The sequence below is a fragment of the Scleropages formosus genome, chromosome 3 (genome assembly GCF_900964775.1).
Source record: "Scleropages formosus chromosome 3, fSclFor1.1, whole genome shotgun sequence".
NCBI classification, from domain to species: domain Eukaryota; kingdom Metazoa; phylum Chordata; class Actinopteri; order Osteoglossiformes; family Osteoglossidae; genus Scleropages; species Scleropages formosus.
Genome location: NC_041808.1, coordinates 26,167,543 through 26,191,397, shown reverse-complemented (window position 1 = coordinate 26,191,397; position 23,855 = coordinate 26,167,543). Strand labels below are relative to the sequence as shown.

At 41.7% G+C, this 23,855-nt stretch overlaps 2 protein-coding genes across 3 annotated transcripts in view; one reads left to right on the top strand and one right to left on the bottom strand.

Annotated features, from left to right (window-relative positions):
* LOC108926137 (catenin alpha-2-like) overlaps positions 1-23,855 on the bottom strand; it is a 268,579-nt gene that overhangs the window by 72,044 nt on the left and 172,680 nt on the right. The window lies entirely within an intron of this gene.
* On the top strand, positions 13,160-15,760 carry LOC108926138 (leucine-rich repeat transmembrane neuronal protein 1-like). The gene has a single exon (XM_018738661.2). The coding sequence runs from the start codon at positions 13,821-13,823 to the stop codon at positions 15,393-15,395; it is 1,575 nt and encodes a 524-aa protein (XP_018594177.1). The 5' UTR covers positions 13,160-13,820; the 3' UTR covers positions 15,396-15,760.

Below are 23,855 nucleotides of genomic sequence, written 5' to 3'. Positions count from 1 at the left end.
AACGATTCAGCCAATCACCACTGTGCAATATTGTGATTATGCAATGTGAGCAATTTGCATGCATTTTTAGAGGTGATTAATTAGAGCTGACTATACTGACACAGTAACAGCAGGGCCTGTATACTAATAAGGTGAGCTGGGCAAAAAGACACAACACCCCAAGGGCAGCAGGAGGTGTAGCAGTTAGACTGGGTGCCTTACACCAGACAAACAAGACTGAATCCCACCTCCTACTGTGTCCTTCTTCTATTTACTGACCCTGAACTGATACGGTAAAAATTACCGCGTTGTATAAATGAGTGAACCAGTGTAAGTTTGCTTAACTTTGTAAGTCACTTTGGGGAAAAGCAGTAGACAAATGAACAAATAGCTAATAATACTGATATACCTAAGAAAAGATGCAGGCAGGACGGTGGCACAGTGAGTAGTGCTACTGTTTCACAATGCCTATGCGGTGCAAGAGGATGTGGGCTTGATTCCTGCTCAGTCTATGCGGCGTTTGCAAGCTCTAATAATGTCTGGGTAGGTTTCTTCTGGGTACTCTGGTTTCCTCCCACAGTCCAAAGACATGCTGTTCAGGTTTACACATAGTGTGTGAGTGACAGAGAGTGTGTTCCACTGATGTATGGATGGGTGACCCATTGTAAGTGTAGTGTATCTAGCAGTGTAAGTCACCTTGGTGAATATGGTGCGTGGGCTCATAACATTGTGTAGTATCCATCGGAAGTTGGTTGGGAGAAAAGTGTCTGCAAAATAAATAAAAATGTAAGACTCTAGCTTGGTGAAAATTGTAGGGTTATAATATCATGCAAAGGCTTTTTTTTTTTTTGAAAAGAGAGAAATGCTTAGAAAGTTAAAGAAAGAAGAAAAGCACAACCAGCAATTAACTGCTTTCAACACTAAGGGCAAAAGCGGAGGACAGAAATTTCTGGAAGCTCTCTGTTCATGTGGTCATCAAGAGTTAATGTTGACCCAATGGCGCTCATTAACAATAAGACATGATTTCATAAACTGAGTCATTATCCCTCCAAATAAGTGAACATGCAGACAAAACCGACAGAAATAGACAGATACATACTTTAAATAAGCATTCATTATAGCGTTGTTATTTGGTTAAGGAGAAAGGGCTCAGTGGTAATGTGCGAAGGTGAGATTTGCCAAGATGTGCGAAATGGACCCAAACAACTCTCAGGTTTGCTACAATGGCACAGATAATAAGCATTAAAATGTTTTGCAAAACTGGGCAGCTTCAAAACAACATTGACACTCAAGGGGTTGTTAGTTTATAGGAGGTCCTAAAATAGGGATTACCGGTGATCTGGGTGACACCTGTTTGCAAAGCGTTAAATGCGTGAGAAAGACTGCTCGAGCGCTTGTCACGTCTACATACTGTAGCCGAGCAGCACTTGTGAATAATGGAAGACAAGCTGCGCTGCAGAGGGTTTATTCAGACGGCCAGCAATCGCATCCATGACTCCTTATTTCTGAGTGGCTGGCCTTGTCAGATTTATTTACCACTGCGACGGTCTAACTGGGCACTGCTGAAGAACAACCTCTGAAATATCTTTAAAGAAAATAATCTGCGACATTGTCCAAGAGACGTCTTTTTTCTTTTTTTTTTTGGTTTGATCTGAAAATGCAAACCAAAATACAGAAGAAGTAACAGAATGTTGCTCAAGTGCAATACTGATGCCTAAAATATAAACAGATTTGTAGGATTTCTCTGTGACTAATGTTTGAAATGTCTGAATATTAATTCTGAGCAGAAAAAAGGCTGAGGGAAAGTAAAGTAAAGGATAAATACTGCAGGGAAGCTGTTCAAGGGTAATGGCCTGAAATAATGTTGAAGTTCGAGTGCTACAACCATTTAACCTTAATCATTTATTTATTTTTTTATCCATTTAACAATTCTTTTGCTAAAGTGTTTCTCCAAAGCAATGTCCACTGACTCGCACATTTATACACCTCTGTAATTTTCACTGTATCAGTTCAGGGAAATTATCTTGATCAAGGGAAATACAGCAGCAGGTGGGATTCAAAACTGGGCCCTTCAAGTGCAAGGCAGGAACTGTAACCACTATGCCACCTGCTGACCTGTAACTATGTATCTGTGTATAAATTATACATTATGGGAGGCACGGTGGCACGGTGAGTAGTGCTACTGTCTCACAGCACCTTGGTGTGAAAGGATGTGGGTTTGATCCCTGCTCAGTCTGTGTGGCGTCTGCATGTTCCCCTGGTGTCAGCATGGGTTTCCTCGGGGTGCTCCGGTTTCCTCCCACAGTCCAAAGACATGCTGTTGAGATTTGCCCATAGTGTGTGAGTGACACAAAGAGAGTGTGTTCCACTGATGTATGGATGAGTGACCCAATGTAAATAGTGTATCTAGCAGTGTAAGTCACAGCGGTGAATAAGGCGTGTGGGCTCATAACACTACACAGAGTTTGTTGGAAGTCACTTTGGTGAAAACCATCTGTTAAATAAACAAATGTAAGTAATTATTTCTGTTCTACGTTGAATACAACAGTATTTCATCTTGACATGTGCTGAGATGCTTACCTTATAACCTGCTCCTATAAGTTGTCTTTGACTGATAGATAGATAGATAGATAGATAGACACACACACACTCAACAGCCACTTTATTAGGTACACCTGTTCAACTGCTCGTTGATGCAAAGATCTAATCAGCCAATCACATGGCAGCATCTCAATGCATTTAGGCATGTAGATATGGTCAAGACGATCTGCTGAAGTTCAAACTGAGCATCAGAATGTGGAAGAAAGGTGATTTAAGTGACTTTGAACATGGCATGGCTGTGGGTGCCAGACAGGCTGGTCTGAGTATTTCAGAAACTGCTGATCTAGTGGGATTTTCAGACACAACCGTCTGTAGGGTTTACAGAGAATGGTCAGAAAAAGAGAAAATATCCAGTGAGCAGCAGTTCTGTGGGTGAAAATGCCTTGTTGATGCCAGAGGTCAGAGGAGAACTGCCAGACTGGTGCGAGCTGATAGAAAGGCAACAGTAACTCAAATAACCACTCGTTACAACCGAGGTATGCAGAAGAGCATCTCTGAATGCACAACACGTTGAACCTTGACGCAGATGGTCTACAGCAGCAGAAGACCGCACAGGGTGCCACTCCTGTCAGCTAAGAACAGGAAACTGAGGCTACAATTTGCACAGGCTCACCAAAATTGGACAACAGAAGATTGGAAAAACATTGCCTGGTCTGATGAGTCTCGATTTATGCTGCAACATTCAGGTGGTAGGGTCAGAATTTGGCATAAACAACATGAAAGCATGGGTCCATCCTGCCTTGTATCAACGGTTCAGGCCAGTGGTGGTAGTGTAATGGTGTGGAGGATATTTTCTTGGCACACTTTGGGCCCCTTAGTACCAATTGAGCATCGTTTAAACGCCGCAGCCTACTTGAGTATTGTTGCTGATGACGTCCCTCCCTTTACGACCGCAGTGTACCCATCTTCTGATGGCCACTTCCAGCAGGATAATGCGCCATATCACAAAGCTGAAATCATCCCAAACTGGTCTCTTGAACATGACAATGAGTTCACTATACTCAAATAGCCTCCACAGTCACCAGATCTCAATCTAATAGAGCACCTTTGGGATGTGGTGGAAGGGAAGATTCGCATCATGGATGTGCAGCCGACAAATCTGCAGCAACTGCGTGATGCCATCATGTCAATATGGACCAAAATCTCTGAGGAATATTTACAGCACCTTGTTGAATCTATGCCACAAAGAATTAAGGCAGTTCTGAAGGCGAAAGGGGGTTCGACCCGGTACTAGCAAGGTGTACCTAATAAAGTGGCGTGTGTGTGCGTGTGTGCGTGTGCGTGTGTGTGTGTGGGGAACCCAGTACTGAATGACCCCACCTACTGAAGTTCCGTTATTAAGGAACCCTGAATTGATATTTTAAAAAGTAGTATTAGTAGCTTTACACTCTAAGTCACTTTGGAAGAAAGTGACAGTTTGATGAATAAACGAATAACTACAAGCCTCTTGGAGGGCTGCCTATCTACAGGTGCAAAGTTTGAGTCTCCTTAGAAGCCATGCAGGATTGAAGTGGCATTTGTGCGGCAGCCAGCCGATGCCTGATATTGCAATTTTCTGTCACACGCCGCTGCTCCTGCGTGAGAAGGTGCTCGGGCGAGATGCGCCGCTGATGCCGGTAAGCTCTCCGGGGACAGACAAATATGCAATCACGCAGTAACCCACTGTCAAGTACATCTCTTTTATGTGCGCTGTGGGTTATATGTGTGTTTTACTTGTCATGCTTTTTGTACAAAACAATCAACACAGTTTACCACAAAACAACACTGTGAAATAACACTGTCTGCAAGCTACTTACTGTTATGCACTCAGGGAGTCTGTCATTTTTTTAAAGGTGTCCCTTTGAGTGTCGCTCATAATACAGTAAATAAATGTACATATTAAATTTTACACTGGCCAGCTGAATCAGTGGCTGATGTTCCGCTGTCTCCTCTGAATCTATCACGTCTACATTTTGATTATGCATTTCTTACACATGCCTTTATTTGTATTTGTAGCTCCGAACTATGTATTTGCCGTGTGCTGTTGCACCAGGTCGATTCAGGTTACACCTGAAAATGTGCAAACCGCGTTTTGTTCCTGTAGCACACCCGTGAAATCACAATACAGAAACATAAGTAAAAACTTCTTGAGAAAAATCATCTCATGAGCCTTTTGTTTGTTGTTGGGGTCAGCGAAACAACTGTTTATGGTTATTCACTTGAAGTGGAAGAAAAGGAGCGATGGGTCATGAAAGCCTGCGATGATGGCCTTTGTGTGGAAAAGCACTGCCATGGACATCTTATGCTCACAATCACTTGCGTTGGTGGTGATCTTTATCAGCATATCTGAGTGTAATGGGATTAAATTCTGAGATCAGATGTGTCTCTTATTCTTTCTCTTCTGTTTCCATATTTAAAATGAGACCTCGGGCTTCGTGTCCCATTATTCCTAATGATTCCAGGCTGAATGGGCTTCAAAGGGTCCTGTTGAGCCGCAATAGCTACATTATTATCTCTGTATTTACTGTCCGGTCAGCCGTGTCTATTACAATATTGTGCAGAAAACAGATTGTTATTAACTGTGGTTTAATTGCATAGTGAGAGTGTTAAGATGTATGGATACAGCAAAACAGCAATAGTGTGCAAAAATAATAATAATAATAAACTGTATACATAATGTCATAATTCTACGGGTAAAAGGCTTTATGAGCGGAAAAGTTGCTGCTTTATGAAGCACACATTGTCTGAAACCACTTGTCCAGAGTGGGGTCGTGGCGAAATGGAGCACAACCCGGGAACACGAGGCACAGGGCTGGGAGGGGACACACCCAGGACGGGATGCCAGTCCATCACAAGGCACCCCAAGCGGGACTCGAAACCCAGAAACACCAGAGAGCAGGCACAGGTCAAGCCTGCTGCGCCACCACACCCCCATGCTGTAGGCAACAGTTTCCCATTTTTCCCCCAACTGCAGCTCCATGCACTTGGCAACACATCAAGTGACTGCATCAAATATGTGTGTCATAATTAATAAGCATGGCCCACAGATAGGCGGGGGGGGTGCAGTAGTCGTGTAAGATGAAAGGATGTAAAGTAAAGCAACTACTGCAGTCATGTCTATCTAAAGTGTGGCGGGACTGACTTTGATAAAATTGCTCCCGATTCAGCGGTGAGGGCGCCTGTGAAAGAGTCTCCACCAAATTGGCTGTGATGTAATCCCTGTCAAACAGCAACATATGAAGATAGACAGAAACAGACTAACTAAATAAATAAATAGGATGCAACAACTATTAACTTAAAAAAAATAAATAAATAAATAAGAGCTTACTCTCACTTTTTTGCTAATGTCCTTCTGTCAAAACAAAGATTCGAGTGACAAACAGCAAAATGTGAGTGGAACACCTAAATGTCCCTATAAAGGGTTTAAATCTAACAGATGCCACACTGATTCTTGTAACTGTCATTTAAGTATTTGTTACTGATAGAAAACAGAAGTCTTATGCATATTTATAAATTTTGATTGGTATTTGTTCAGGAGGTGTGTAAATATTGGCACTGTTAATAATAGCAGTCAAACGGCACTGGAGGGATTTGATAAATTTTCTAATCTTGCACTAACAAGCTACATGAATAGTATATTTTTGGCTCCCAATGGAAAAGCAGACTTGCGAGATAAAACAAAGTTAAATGCATGAATTAAAAACATAATAAATTTATTTAATAAATTTAATAAATTAATAAAAAAGGAAATACTCAAAAAAATTTGAAAAAAAAATCTTCATATCAAGTTGAACTCCTGTAAAAGTGCAAAGAATGCCTGAAATTAGATGAGCACGGGCCATTGGGGTGGTGGAGCATGGTAGTGGTTTGAGTTGCTTCTTTGTGGTCAAAAAAGAAAAAAATTTAAACCTCACCTACTGCCTGAACAAGTTTACCTTGAATCAATGCAGTAAAAAATCGCCTTGCTCTAAAAGATATTGTAAGTAACGTAATGCTATAAAGATTCAACATAATAATTACTGGATTCCAAAAAATGCTTTAAATGTGTAAGAATACAAACATGGTGTGCCAGCAGGTAGGATTGTGAATATAACTGTCATGGAATACATCAGGAATACAGGTTTGAATCCTACCTCCTGTCCTGAATAATATACTTAGATTGAATTCATTCAATAAAAAAGAAATACCCTGCAGTATTTGTAAATCACTGTACGTAGCTTAGAATGCACACAAAACATAAATTTCTCTACCAGAAAATATCAGCTAAAGGAATAAATAATAATAAGACTAATTAGTTAGGCACATATATATTCTGCTCAGATCTTTTTTTGATGTGTTATCACACTTTGTGGAAAAAAGAAAAATAACAATAAAGTAACACAGTATACTAATACACTAATATTTACACTGATTTAAAAAAAAAAAAAAAAAAAAAAAAAAAAACATTTTAGCCTTTATTGAAGAGCTCATAATAAGATTACTAGCTTCGCCTGGCTTTGCAGTGGTTGGTTTTCCATATAAATGACGTGACACATCGTGCTGGTTTGCTGCTCTGTAGGACCGGCAACGGGTACCCGGTACTTTCTCGTCAACGGTGGACAGTACCATTCTTCGTCGCTGTTTGTCCTGGAACGGTAAATATTTGTCGAGTGGAAGTGGAGTGAATCCGGAGACACGCATCGCACACCCACAAATATGCCCAGCAGGCTGTGCGCAGGTGTTGCGAAAAACAGCAGGAGGAGATGGCAGCTGTCTCTGAGCTTAGTCCTGGGAGCTGATGGGAACCCCGCCGCGCTCCATGCAGCTCTGATGAAGTATCCCTGGGCTAAGGGTGAGAACTGCACGGGGCGTGCCTCTGCGAGACAGAGCCATGACTGAGCCACGCCTCTTCCCTTCCCTCAAGTCAGAGGAAACCAAGGTTTCATGTCAAAATCGTCAGTGTATATGTGTGTTAATGAGCAGCTGGGTTGAGGTTACGGAAAACTATGCCCTTCATGATATACCCCGACCTCATCCACCGGTTCCCGCCGCATGTCCCTCTTAGTCTTGTTTGTGAGAGGAAGACCGAATGTGGAAATGACTGAGCGATGCAAGCTGCTATTTTCAAAAGACCTTTGGCTTTCGCTGATATCACTGTGGTGCAGACGTGAACAAATAGCTGACAGATCGTTCTAGGGATATCAAGTGGCTTTTGTTAGTCGGGTGGAAAAAGAAGAGTTTGGATGTCTGGAGAAGGATGCACACCACCCAGGACTCCTTCCCCAGAGATTCAGGTTGGAAATTTGCTTTGTCCACCTAAGAGGGGCACAAGGGAGCAGCCAACATCCAGCTCCTCCACCCAGATGCAGTTAATGTTCCAGCATGGCCTACGCTGGCATCACCCTTCTTGTAGCAGTTGGAGACATATGGCTGATGCTGTGTCTGTCAATTACAAGCGGGACACAAGACACAAGCTTTCTGCCATTGGCAAATACCTCATGTGGGCAGGCAGATTGTATACAGTGAGCCCCTTTATAATACATAAAAAGACCAGAAAGGCCCCTGTGCCTATAATGCATTATTATGTACTACTCAGAGAATACACCGTAATTATTCTTCCCTTTATATGCATTCATATGCACTACATTTTCTGTCAGTAATAGCAATAATTTGTATTCAGATATAGTTTTTCTACAGCAAAAATTTTCCAGGGCCGAGCTTTAAAGAAGAGGAAGAGAAGGCACACCCCTACCGAGATAACCTGACAAGAGGAATGTAGTTGCCCTCTGCTGGAAGCCCCTCATCCTGACATCTGACCACAGCGACATAAACATAACCCCACCCCCACCCCTCTGCCCGCCTGTCTCGCACTCCGAAAACCTTTGAGTCAGCCTGTCCCCTGTCCCCAAATGCTCTCGCCGAACCGGGCTACATTACTGTAGGTTTTGGCCCATTAACTTTGATCGGTACTGTTTTGTAAAGCACTTCATGAAGCGGGACTCCGCTAATTCGATACGTTATTTGAATAATGGATTTTAATCAGCAGTCATTGATTATGAGTCCTGAATGGCCTCTAGTCATCAGTTATCACATGGCATGAAGCTAACAAGACATGGATGTGGACCAAATTATATCTCAGTATTTAAAACACCAAACCATTTGCAGGCTAATTGTGTCATTAAAAACCTGTTCACAAATATGGCGCAAAAAAGAAGGAAAAGATGCAACGGCTCCCACAATGATATTAAATATCACTTACATTCATTCATCGAACACCTTTTTTTTCTTAACTATTTTTTTTGCTACATGCAGATTACCTTTGTTAGTTATAGAAAACGTATCCATTTGCATTTATAATAAAGGCTTTCAAGCAATGCTAATGGTTTGGACAAACAACAAGAGTAAGGCAACCACAAACACATAAACAACAACAAATGCAGAAGGACGGAGGAAGGTGAGGTCCTAACCACTGTCACCGAGAAGGTGACCAAGAAGAGGAGGGACTTGAGTGGAAAGTTTGCAGAAGGTGTTTATAATTATTTCCACAAGGCCAGAACACACTCAAAACATCTTGCTTTTAGAACTCCAAAAATACCTCCAGTAGGCGAAGTTACACTAAACTTCAGAGTCTCCTTGCTTCAATATGTCTTCATAAGAAAAGGCATTGAAGAAAAGCGAAATAAATGATTAGACTCACAGGGCTAAAGGGTATTTAAGAAACAAAGAAACAGGCCTTTGGACACCCGTACAGCCCACCTGCTGAAGAAGCAGAATGGGCACCAAACTAGTCCAGTTACTCTTAGAATCTTGCCTGGGATAAGATGAGCACAACAGCCAGTTTCCAAAAAAAAAAGAGACCCCAGGACTGAAACTGCTTGCTCACAGTAAATGGCCAGCTTGCCAGCATTTTGGACTCAGCTGCATGGCCTGAATGCTGACGGTCCACTATCCCTCATTAGGAATGGCATAACAAGAATCCAGATCGATACATTACTACCAAGGAGAAAGTGCTTCAGTTTCCAGTCAACACCTATTTAACCTGCCACTTCACAGTCTATCTGTGTGATCTGTGAATTGAGTATACATCAGAATCTGGAAGTGTGACCTATTGCTCTGAGACATCTTCCACAATGCTGAGTTTATCTTTGCCCTGTTGCACTGGATGCTGTTACAGCGGCAAAAGACAAAAATATGAAGTTTGGTTTTGAGGGTCATGCGGTCAGTCTGAAGTTTCCTTATTTATGCCATGTTTGCACCACATATAATTTTAGGTAATCAACAAGAACATTAACTGTTCGGAGCCGACAACGAACTATTCATTAAAGCAGCCACCAGATCAGGAAATCGAGACCTTTTGTGTTACCAGCACACCCTATACACCAGCTGCTCATAAGAAGTCAAAAATCCAGAGGCTCTCGGTGTCAAACTTTATTTCTTTTGGACCCAGTTGTCTCTGAATAACTCCAGATTTGCATTGCATGATCTGTCATGATTCCCTTTCAATTCCATATGTGGCTACTTGCGTAATGTGTGAAGGTAAAAACGGTTGTATTGGACCGACTGTGCTTCAATAATTACATCTGCAGCTCAATGTCTGCTGTTATTTACTCTGAATTATATGTCGCATTGAAGAAAAGTGTCTTATAAATGAAAAAATGTAAATTTAACCGAGGAAGGTTTCACCCTCGCGTCTCAGAATTGTCAAAACAGAGCTGGACCGGGCAAATACCATATGTATGTGCATAAGCGGTGCTCATTATTTTTGGACATATTACAGTTCAATGGTGTTGTATGATCTTCATGATCACATTCCTCTTACAGTGCCCCATCAATCCCTAAGAACACATTGACCTGCAGGGCTGTTACTAGACAGCATCTATGTGAGCCCCCCACCATCCGTTGTGCATAACCCCCTGCGCTCTGCAAAATGCAGCCAGTCATTAAACTCCTACATCTTCTCTGCTACCTGGAGCCATGAAAGCCAAGCACTGCAGGAAAAGACCTTAGTGCCCCCTAATATGTATGCAAAGGAGTGCTAAGCATAGACTAAACTTCCCAGGGTCTCCATACAGAAAGTCAATATAATTCACTGCAAAAAATATGAAAAGGAAAAATAAGTGTTAACCACCTGGGAAAAAAATGGAGTTTGGGGGGTGGAGGATCAGTGAAAATATGAATGCCATCTATAATAACCATTTTTAATTGTTCAGACACATTCAAACATTTCAACACAATGACCAGGAGCCCCCCGAAAACTCTGGGCAAAGTCGGGGGACAATCATGTCAGCTTTACACTTTACACTAGGAAATATAATCAAACGTATTCTCCAAGGAAATGAAAAGCACTAACAGCTAAGGGTGCAGTGAAGTTGAAATACAGCTATATATTTGTTTGGTTTTGGTCTGCAGAAGACAGCCATTCAACAGAACACAGTTTCTTATGATAAATCCAAAACAGCAAACTTGTGCTTCTTTCCAAACTATTCTTTTCAGTTCCAGCAATCGCATATAAATTTTAATTGCAAAATATTCAAATTAAGTATTTATGATGTGGTTTTATGCTGTGCACTGCAGATGTTTTAAAATATGATTCATCAAAGTCACTAAAGGGTACCATTCCTCATCCAACAGGGTAATGCAATCTTTGTTAACAACCTAGGCATACACAAACACTTTTTTTTTTTTTTTTTTTTTTATATTTAAATCATCAACTTTAAGTGGTGGAAGCTGCTCAGTCTCCACACATTTTTGTCCCGAAATGATTATGGACTTTCACCAAATGCCACATTAGCTCTAAAATGCTACATTAGCCTGTAGTTTTCAGAGCGGGCATCGTTGCCCAAGGACATACTACAGTCCATTTCCACTGACATGCTACAGTCCATTACGACTCGGTTCCGAATCAAAGCCGACTCCTCTGGGCCAGCCTAGCATGATGAATGTTGGTTTAAATACATATCGATAGACGCATGATATTCATATCCAGTTTGTACTGTGGCCTATCGATAACGTCGGTCCAACCCGTAACTCTTTGACACCCAGATCTGCACGACTAAATACTTTTTTAAACCCTTGAAAAACAACGAAAAATCGACAGGTTGCAAAGCACACGAAACAACAGAACATAAAAGAAATGTTAGGCAGGCGTTACTTTCTAATTTCATTTTTTCTGTCCTATCCCATTTCTTTTTTTCTGTTATCAGCATCTCTTATCTGTTGTGTTGACACTTGCTGACAAGCCCTAAGATCCCTTCTGTCCTCTCTACCTCAGAGTTGCAAGGAAAGACCTGGAATTTCAATGTGCATGAGACTGCAACACTTTCACACTGAAGTTATGTGACAGTGCGTCTGAATGCGACTTACGGGTTCACTTAAGACAGACATGTAAAGGAATTTGCTGGAACTCAGTCTTCGTTATATGACAATATTAGTGTATTTATGTAATGTGATTTCTTCGTCTTTGACGGCCTGGCATTCTATCCAGGGTTTATCCCACCAAGCCTGCACCTAGTGATTCTGGAATAGGCTCTGGACCGCCATAACCCTGACAAGGACAAGTTGTTAAGAAAAGCGAATAAGTTAGCAAGTGAATTTCCTCTTTGCGCCATATGTATTTAAAAGAAAAAAAAGTGTCTTACACATTGGGAAACTGCAAAGATGGTAGGAACTGAAAGCCTCTTCTATTTTCAGTCTCCATTATCAGACATTCTCACAGTATTAATTTAACAGAATTTACTTTATGTAGCGTATGTTAAATTTTTACACAAGAGAGGCTTAAAAACTGGTAGACAGCAGAGATGGGAGGAACTGAAGTCCCTTTGGGTCATTAACAAAATACCAGTCTCTAATAACAAGGGAACAGGACTTGCTAACAATGAGAAACCAGCAGATGGATGACTTGTTTGGTTTCATTACAGAAAAACAAGACCAAAAAAAAGAGCGAGTGAGAGGTGGTGAGGGGGACTGAGAGAGGGACAGGAAGGGAGAGGAAGCATTAGATGGGTATTTCATTAAAACCCTGGTTTTAAGCTGGCCCTTTTTCAGTATGGAAATTTCTGAGACAGTGAGAGAGAGAGAGTGTGTGTGTGTGTGAGAGAGAGAGAGAGAGAGAGAGAGAGTAGGTAGGAGGGGGAAGGAAGAGAGAGTGAGAGAGGGAACGCGAAATAGCCACCCCTGCCTGAATTGTGAGTGGCTTACGACACTCAGTGAACAGAAGGTGCTTCTGCACGCCCTGCCAGCAGTCCGCTGCAAGGGATCGAAAGCTTCTTCTCGCAGCATCGTGCCCTTGCTTCGTGCAGCACACCCAGCGCTGACCACCGTGGAAATAACTAACCACTCAATAGAGAGAGATGCATGCACCATCCATTTGTGGGATCGAGAAACTAACAGACAAGAAAATATGCACATAGGAAGAAGGACGTAATGGAATTTCTGCTTCTCCAACATTCTTCTTCTATCAGGTCGATGCGCGAATAGGGAATGAGCTGATTTTGTGGATTAAAGGCGAGCCGAGTTCCTTCAAATGAGGGACGGTAATGTGTGCTCACAGATCAGCGGAGTGATCAGCAGAAAGAGTTTCGGGGGCCTTTTTTTTTTTTTTTTTTTTTTTTTGCATGTCGTGCCACCTCTCTCAGTCCTCGCCCGATCATCACAGCGTCGACTGCGGAATAGCAGGGAAGAGAGGTGCTACGCTCATGCATGCAGCCGGGAAAACTTACTCCTTCAAGTCTGCGGGGAGATGCCTGGAGTGCCCAGCGCCCGGCATTTTCGACGCAAACAGAACTAAGAGATTTTAAGTTTGCCAGGGATCGGGGCGTTTGCTTCAAAAAAGGGCAAGGGATTTCACCCTCAGTGTGGTCTCTTGCTCTCTCCCTTTTCCCTTTTTTTTGTTTGGATTCACACGCAATTAGTGCCGGCACAAAAGGAGCAGCTGAATAGAGGTTGTCCATCTCTCAAAAGGGGTGAGTGAGAATCCTTTCATGTGAGATCGAGTTCACGGCGAAGGCTTTTTTTTACCCCACCACCCTTTTCCCTGTTATCTAAAATGAACAAAGTGTCTTGCTTTGTATACCGTGATATTCTTCTATTTTTGTTGTAGCAGGATCCTTATGTGCTTTAAATGAACATACAAACAACCGCAACAGAGCCGAGAGAGAAAGAGAGCTAGAGACAGAGAGGGAGGCAGGGAGAGAGAGCACTGATTTCAGTCGAGGACTTTTAAAAACAATGTAGACTTCTCGGCGATTCAATGGACTTTTTCTCTGCTACACCCAGGGATATTCATGCTGATGGATTTCCTTTTGGCTGGTCTACACCTGAAGTGGCTGCATGGAAAGCCTCCTGGATTGATACTTTGCTCACTGCTCATATTTCTGAAAGCTGTTCCCGTGGCGGGGGCCGTCTGCCCAAGGCCGTGCCGCTGCGACGGCAAGCTGGTGTACTGCGAGGGGCTTAATCTGACCGAGGTTCCACGCAACGTCAGCAGTGCCACGGGCTTGTCCCTTCGGGGGAACGGCCTGTCGGAGCTGCGTGAGGGCCAGTTTGCCGGCCTCATGCAGTTGACGTGGCTCTATCTGGACCACAATGCCATTGAGTCGGTGGAGGAGGGCGCCTTCGAGAGACTGCGTAGGGTGAAGGAGCTGAACCTCAGCGCCAACAAGATTGAGATGCTGCCAAACTCAACATTCAGACCCCTGCCCAACCTTCGCATTTTGGATTTGTCTTACAACAACCTGCAGGCATTGGAGCCCAACCTTTTCCATGGCCTTAGGAAGCTTACCACTCTGCACTTGCGCCACAATGCCATAAAGTTTGTCCCTGTGAGGATCTTTCAAGACTGCAGGAGCATGCAGTTCTTAGATCTAGGCTATAATCAGCTGCAGAGTCTGGCACGCAACTCCTTTGCTGGATTGTTCAAGCTGACTGAGCTACACTTGGAGCACAATGAGTTGGTCAAAGTCAATCTGGCCCACTTTCCCCGTCTCATCTCCCTGCGCACCCTCTACATGCACCACAACAAAGCTACAATTGTTGTCAGCACGCTGGACTGGACCTGGCCCTTCCTTGAAAAGATCGACTTTTCTGGCAATGCCATCGAGCACATTGAGCCACACGTGTTCGAAAGCGTGCCCAACCTCAAGTCACTGCAACTGAATTCCAACAAGCTGACCTACATTGACCAGAGGATCCTGGACTCCTGGGTATCCCTCACCAGCATCTCCCTGTCAGGGAACACATGGGAGTGCAGCCGCAACGTGTGCGCCCTGGCATCTTGGCTCAGCGGCTTCCGAGGCCAGCGGGATGGCGGCCTGCAGTGCGCCAGTCCAGATGCGGCTCAGGGTGAGGACGTTCTTGACGCAGTCTATGCGTTCCAGCTATGCGAGGACACTGTAAACACCACCCCAGAAACCCGAGCTGCCACCAGGGACAAGGCAAGCGGCTTCAGCCGAGAGAAGCCCACCGGGGATCCGTACGAGCTGCAGCACACCGAAGGCGGAGAGACAGCGACTGGCTCCTTCACGGTGACCGAGGCCGGGGATGACCATGAAAGTACCATGCAGATTCATAAGGTGGTCACTGGTACCATGGCGCTCATCTTCTCTTTCCTGATTGTGGTGCTGACGCTCTACGTGTCCTGGAAATGCTTCCCGGCGGGAGTGCGGCAAGTGAGGCAGTGCCTTACCAGCCAGAGGCGAAAGCAGAAGCAGAAACAGAGCATGCAGCAGATGGCTGCTATGTCCGCCCAGGAATACTACGTCGACTACAAGCCCAACCACATCGAAGGCGCCTTGGTCATCATCAACGAGTACGGATCGTGCACCTGTCAGCAACAGCCATCCCGGGAGTGTGAGGTGTGAGGCGCCGGGTGCGGGATTTAAAGCAGCCGGATGACACGCGCACATGCGCCGCGTTGCGTCGTGCTGCTCTGCAGAGGACCGGCATAGACTGTGACCGTGGATTTACTGCTGATATCAAACTGCAGCTTCGGGTTCTTGCACCTGTTGACTTGTTAAGTGGGAAAATAGGCTAATGAGGAGACTGCTCTCACAAAGGGAGGATACTTGAGCTTTAATGTTTCCTTTTTTTCTTCTCGGATACTCAGACCGCCGTGGCACAGCTTAACAGGTTTTGTTATGTAAGAGGGGAGACTGAAATAGGAAGAAATTTTGAAATCTATTGAAGCATAAATGCAAAAGCAAATTAAGATGCAAGTTATCTTATTTCTTTTGTAAACGGAAATGTTTGAATAATAAAGAAAGGAATTGTTATTTACATTAATGTCTGTAGCAGTGTTTGAGAAGCAAGGAATGCAGAAAATAAAAAAAAGGAGCTTTGAATTCCCGTTTCAGGGATGCTCGCGCTGGGCTGACACACACGGTTTTCATAAAAAGAGAACAAATTAAATTTCATTCACACATGCGGGAAACAATCACCACACTATAATTGTTTGTACCTGTGGGTTGGACAGATTGCATCAGGCATTCCCATCCATAGCTGGATTTACAGATTTAGATTTATGTACATATTCAATCCAGAGGATGCTGAGTTAATCAAAACCAGAGCATTTAGTGAGACGTTGCTTTTACGACTCTGCAATGTGATAGGAAGTATAATGAAACGGAGTGCTTCTTCTCCAGGAAATAAGTAATTGCATCTGAGCCTTTTCAGACGTCAGCATTAATTATAAATGGCCAAGGTATAAGGTGTATTTCTAATGCCACACACACTAAATGGTGTGCATAATTTAGAATATTTTATCATTTGTTCCTCACTGTCTCCCTGATGGGTTTAGGGGGATGGTGTACTACATTCCAGCCTGGGTTTATGGATATTTTTTTGTACACAGGGAGCAGAAAGAGCCTTCTGAGCCATGGTGTGAAGAATGGGCACGCTACTGTGTGGTGTCCTCTGGGCATCCAGGGAAACACCTGGTCAGCCAAGGTCAACATGAGCACAAGACATTGTACATCATCCTGTATGTACATCCCAGTGTAAACATTGCCTTTTCTTATATTTACATGTGTCCGTTTATCTGACCATTTTCTCGAGAATGACTACAAATGATTCGCCCATTAATACAGCTCTATCAATTTGGGGTAAGTGTCTTGTTGAAGGGTATTAAAGCAGCAGGTGAGACACACATCCTTGGAGTGCAAGAGGCAAAAGGCAGGTCTAACCACTACACCACCTGCTGCCCCCAGAATTACACACATAGCCATGAGTTTCCCCATTTCATCCACAGTTCCCTGCTTCCTCTTCAACTGTCTATTGGACAATGGAGAAATTGAAACAGCCTCTTTGTATTTTTGTTGGATGTGCTAATAAAGAGAAATTTAAACATTTACTGAAAGAATTAGTCAGATGGCCTTTAAAAAGTTCAATAAACAATAGTGTTTAGAAAAGTCACTTTTACAAGTCTGAGGTTAAATAGATGTAATAAGTTTTTGAAAAGCTGATATTTATCCATTCCATGTAACAGCTGTGACTGATTTTGCCTTAAAACAAACTATGAAATTGGAAAGAGAGATGGAGTGGAATGAAAATGTAATGGTTAAAGAGGGCATACACTGTAGCGTATTGCTCACTTGTGAGTTTTACAGTTTTATTGCACTTTTTTTTTTTTTTTTTTTACTTTATAACAAACCAAAGAAAAACTCTGTTGACTGGTGACATATCTACACAGCATGACTCACACAGTTGCGCATCTTCAAAAGCTTTGCATTTCTGTATGTGCAGCCTGCAGGCTTCCCATTCCTGACACATAACTGAGAAAAACACCAGAACACAGCATTCTGAGTTCAATATAGTAATATTGCATAACTTTAAACTAACATGGCACAAAGTATCTGTGAAACTATACAGGGGAAAATGATATATTGAGTGATTCCCCTTCCCTGATTTCCTTCCTTCTGCAAGCCATAATGATCCGATGCTGTATTTGGCTATCTTGAAAATTTCAAGAGACTGAAATTGTGATTCAGCACGAGAAATTAGTACCTGAAGGTACCATACACACACACACACACAGTCTGAAACCGCATATCCCAAGCGGGGTTGCGGCAAGCCAAAGCCTAACCTGGCAACATAGGGCACAAGACTGGAGGGGGAGGGGACACACCCAGGACAGGATGCCAGTCAATCACAAGGCACCCCAAGCAGGACTTGAACTCCACACCCACCAGAAAGCAGGACCCAGGCAAGCCCACTGCACCCCCCTGAAGGTAGCATGGGGGAATAATGTCTTTCTCTTGGAGAGAAGACTATGCCTTGCTTTCATTACATATCGCAAGAAACCTGCATACCATCACAAATCACTAATAAGTGATATTTTTAAACTCTGTATCTATATTCTGATACGGCATTGTCACTAGAAATGTGTAACAGAGGAACAAACATTAACTTACTAATAGGCATGGACAGTAAGATCTATAAATGTTTATGAAGATGAAATGGACTACTTTAGAATGGAAATACTTCTATGGTGCAGTGAAAATCAAATGCTGAGGAGCTCCACATTAAATGTTATTAAAAAGAGAGCTTTCACTGTTCACCACTGTCAATAAAATAATCTACAAAATAGAGTTCCCTAAAACTCTAGCAAATTCTTAAATGTTAGCAAATGATGTAGGCATGATTTTATGGACATAAAAATAAATGAAAAAGGGAGTGGCAGTAAATGAAGGCAATTTGGAATAAAAAGAATTATGAAATCTGGACAATGCTGAGATGCTGGAAACCATAATAAAATGACAGCAGCTCCTTTGGTCTTTCCTTTGGACTTGGCAAAACTTCAGCCTGGAAAACTGCACCATTCAGCAGTTATAAGATATCCGTTATGATAAATCTGAAGATTTTTAATGCCATGTGCCAGAAGCAAATGGTATTTTGCATTATTTTTGCATTTCTCTGAGTGTCACTTTTGAAAGGGATGCCTATGGACTGACAATACATACATCTGTTGTGACTTCTTCATCCCACTAATAGACACTTAACTGAAGGCATTCTAATTCTTGTTATGATGTGAAGTTCATTGACAAGGGCACTGATCTCCTTTGCACTTCATAGTCAATTGCCCATTGTTGTAACAAGGCAAAGAGAGGTGAATTAGTAAAATAAAGTAGACTTGCCTGTGCACAAGGACAAATGGACAAATGAGCACACGGTAAGAAGCAATGGATGAAAGTTGTAAAAAAACATTCAGGTATTTAAAGTGCCAAAATTATACAATATATTATTGAACATAAACAGAAAAGATTTTCGCTGTAATGCACTGATTCCACCGATTGTACAAGAATTATACTTTGCTTTCAGAGTCAATACAACCATTTTAGAAAGTAAAAATCACTGTGCTTTCCCACAAAGCTTTAGGATTACAGTTAGGGTGAGCAGTGCTGTCACTCACTTTGACACAGCCGAAGTTCATGTCTCACGTTAATCATATACAACTAAACACACTTTTTTTTTTCTTTCCTTCAATTTACGTAACTGAAGATATACAAATAGACCAGATTCTACTATTGCAAGAAAATAATTTAGCTGTTTCCTACAGAAAATATGTTTTATTTTCCTTAGCTACACAGAAAATACTGTAAAAGTATATTTGAAAGAATTCACTAATCAGTGTTTTGCCAGTTTTGTTAAGGTTTTTTGTTTTATTTTTCCTTCCCACATGGTAAATAGTTATGTTTTCATTTCTTGTATAAAAATTATTTAACATTTATTAACATTTTATCATTTTCGGTGAAGACTGTAAACCATGACTTTTGTCAGGACATTTTTTTAAATATTTTTGCTACTTGGCAAACATACAATTAGTATTTTTAAACCCTAAATAATAGCTATTAAAAACTCAGTCTGTCTGTCTGTTTGTTTGATTGTTTGTAATACACTACTTAGTCAGTTTTGGATGGCTGAATGTCTTCCTCTCCAGATTTGCCATTGCAGTGTATCAGTCTCTGTGATGAATTAACAGATCAGTCACTTTCTGATCCAAAACATTAAACTAATTTCAGTTAATTAAGCTTCATTAAGCTTGATCGTTACTGAGATTAGTTGTTCAAAATACAAAGCTACAAGTTTACTGAGTGACTTGTGTATTTCAATTTTCCTTTTTCATTTTTACATCCAAATTTCACCAAAGCTGCAAAATGACCAGTTAATATATAGTTGAGGATGCCAGTCCATGCCATTAAACACTTCCAGGATTCATTTTTTTGCACCGGCAATTAGGAAGCATATTCACAATGCAGGGCAACAGCAAAACAATCGCGGCATGTCTGAAATGACAGAAAGGGTTGTCTTTAAATTAAACTGCTGTATAAAATATACATACACACACACATTTTCAGAACCACTAGTCCCAGACGGGGAACCAGAGCCTACCCGGCAATACAGGGCGTAAGGCCGGAGGGGGAGGGGACACACCCAGGACGGGACACCAGTCCATCGCAAGGCACCACAAGCAGGACTCGAACCCCAGACCCACCGGAGAGCAGGACTGTGGTCCAACCCACTGCACCACTGCGCCACCGCACCCCACTCTATAAAATATTGCTTTGTATTTTCCAAAAAGTGAATGCTGTGTTGAGAGGAGAGATAATCAATGTTACGATTTGTGAATGAAGGCTTAGTATACAAATAGTGTCCAAAAGGAAAGATTGACTGTTAATAGAGCATGTTCTGCAGTATCCTGTATAGCTCCGTCACACAACTACACACACAGTGTTACCGTTGCTGAATATATTTTGTATGACATTCATACAGAGAGTGAATAGGGCAACATTACCACTGAAGACATGTCCTTCAGACTGAAATGATGGACATAAACACGAGCTGCTTAAGATTCAATGATGTCAAGCACCATCACTGCAGTAAATTATGGCAACCGCCAATAAATTATTAATTTTAGAAGTTATCTTAGGTCCATCCAGCCAACAGTTAGATAGCAAAGAGAAAGATGTGCACAAAACTCCAACATGACTCAGAAATCTCCTTATCATTTGCAGTAACAACGAATCCCAAAGCAATAAAGATTTATTAGAGAATGTACTACAAGATGAAAAGGTAAAATAAAGTTAAAGTAATGAAATGCATAGAATTCTCTCGAAAGGCAACATCATTCCAAATTATATTGTATTGTATGATTTGATTTACTATTCCTTCAGCTCAGGAGAGAGGAGTTATAAGTGCAATAATTAAATAATGAATATTGCCCTGGTAGGTAGTGCTCTAACATCATCATCATCATCATCATCATCATGAACATCGTCATCATTATTATTATTAGTATTAGTAGTAGTAGTAGTAGTAGTAGTAGCAGCATAGAGAATGAAGCATATTGCACCCTTGACCAATATCAATCCATTGCAATCATACATAGTTACAGTCATTCAAACACACACACAAACTACGGGCAATGGAGCATCCAGTTCATCTGAAGCATATGTCTTTGGACTGTGGGATGAAACCAGAGCACCTGGATGAAGCACATACGCATGCGGAGAACATGTAATTTCCACAAATACTGAGCCAAATTTGACCTGACATTCAAGTCCACAGTACAAAAACTGACGCACCTGCTGCGTTTTATTCCCACTATGGAATAAAACAATTCAATACAATTTATTTTCCTAGAGTGCTCTTCTCACGCAGTGACACAGAGCGTTTTAACACAGGCATAATAAAAAATAATATATACTAACAAGTAAAACAAATAATGGAGGGGTAGAAAAAGCAGCACATGTGCAGCATGAGCAATTTTAAACACATCAGTCATTCAGATATTCCGGACTTGAATTGGATTTTCTGTGTTTTTAAAAGATTTTTTACGTTTAGTGAAAAACTAGACATTCTGTGGCTCAGGAACACACTTGCTCATTTACATTTATTTATTTAATGTATGTAATTGTAAGGACCTTAACATTGTAATGTGTATGTAATATTTCTTGAAAGCAACTTACTATGTTAAGGTACATGCAATTACTTACCCATTTATACAGTACTTTTTTTTCTACTAGAGCAATTTTGAGGTATCTTGCGCAAGAGTACTACACCTGGAGGTGAGGCTTGAACCTGCAACCTTTGGGTGCAAAAACAGGAGCGCTAACCACTACGTTACCAGCTGTCCCCATGAAAATAAATGATAATGAAATTCTGAGAACTCACTCCATGAACAGATCTTCAGGAACAAATTACCCTTGATATGCAAGAGAAGCCTGTATTATAACACAATGCAATAATATAGTGATGAACCTTCAGCAAACCATTGTTCCGTATAGCAGATTATACCGGACTTGACTATGTTTAACGTATTCATTTTCACTAATGTGACTTAAATATAATCCACACTGTGTCTCAAAGCTCCTGATGGTGTAGCAACATGACAAAACATTATCAACAACTTTATCCGAAAAGCACATAAATTAATATTTTAATTGTGTATCTGCTATTTATCACTACAGGGAACTATAAGGCTGAAAAAAACAGCATATACTGTGCAGGGACAGAATGTAGACAAAAACCATCTTATTTCAGCTAGGTCAACATTTTGTCCTAATGTCTGTAAAAGCAAAAAAAAAAAAAAACAAAAAACAAAAAAGCAACAGGTTATCAGTGTAATACTATCTTCAGGAGCTCTAATTTAGATTATTATATATGGCATGCTGCTGCATATTTATGCAGCTTTTCACTCGTGTCTGTCACAGCAACAGATGGTGATGTAAACGGTACCCCGGCTCACAGAACATGCTTTTAGACAGATCCAAGAAGTCAAGCTGTGTTTCTAAAACACACACACAGGCATTTCAACATGACAAAAAAACATACAGCTGCTTCATGTGTATTCCCTCAATCATCACAAGTTTGTGTGCTGCTAACGGTAAAGGTGCAGTTGTCGTCTTTGGTCTTCTTAATATTGTTAATACTTGGCCTTTCAATCCATGTCAGCCTGAAAAAAGTATTTAAACTATTATGTTAAAACGTTTAATGCAAGCTGCAAGAATTCCATATCCAATACATCGGTATGTGTTATTCTGCATCAACATTTACATTTAAATTTATTCATTTAGCATATGCTTTTGTCTAAAGCGACGTACATCTCAGCAAAAGTATCATTTATGAATTACATTAAGAGAAAGAGATACAGCTGCAGACATGTGACTCAAGTAAACCTAGTTGTTGCCTACTACTTGCTGCACCAAGGTTCATCATTCAAGAAGGTGCATAAAACACAGGATAGACAAACACTTTACAACACTTTACACACATCCAAGAAAATTATATTTGGCAGAGAAAAAAAAGTTTGTTAAAAAATCTGTTAAAATACACTAACTGGCTACTTCATTAGGCACACCTGTTCAACTGCTCGTTGATGCAAAGATCTAATCAGCCAATCACATGGTAGCATCTCAATGCATTTAGGCATGTAGATATGGTCAAGACGATCTGCTGAAGTTCAAACTGAGCATCAGAATGGGGAAGAAAGGCGATTTAAGTGACTGTGAATGTGGTATGGTTCTTGGTGCCAGATGGGCTGGTCTGAGTATTTCAGAAACTGCTGATATACTGGGATTTTCATGCACAACCATCTCTAGGGTTTACAGAGAATGGTCAGAAAAAGAGAAAATATCCAGTGAGCAGCAGTTCTGTGGGTGAAAATGCCTTGTTGATGCCAGAGGTCAGAGGAGAACTGCCAGACTGGTGCGAGCTGATAGAAAGGCAACAGTAACTCAAATAACCACTCGTTACAACCGAGGTATGCAGAAGAGCATCTCTGAATGCACAACACGTTGAACTTTGAAGCAGATGGTCTACAGCAGCAGAAGACCGCACCGGGTGCCACTCCTGTCAGCTAAGAACAGGAAACTGAGGCTACAATTCGCACAGGCTCACCAAAATTGGAGAACAGAAGATTGGAAAAACGTTGCCTGGTCTAATGAGTCATTCAGATGGTAGGGTCAGAATTTGGCATAATCAGCATGAAAGCATGGATCCATCCTGCCTTGTATCAACGGTTCAGGCCAGTGGTGGTAGTGTAATGCTGTGGAGGATATTTTCTTGGCACACTTTGGGCCCCTTAGTACCAACTGAGCATCGTTTAAATGCCACAGCCTACCTGAGTATTGTTGCTGATGACGTCCCTCCCTTTACGACCGCAGTGTACCCATCTTCTGATGGCCACTTCCAGCAGGATAATGTGCCATGTCACAAAGTTGAAATCATCTCAAACTGGTCTCTTGAACATCACAATAAGTTCACTATACTCAAACGGCCTCCACAGTCATCAGATCTCAATCTAATAGAGCACCTTTGGGATGTGG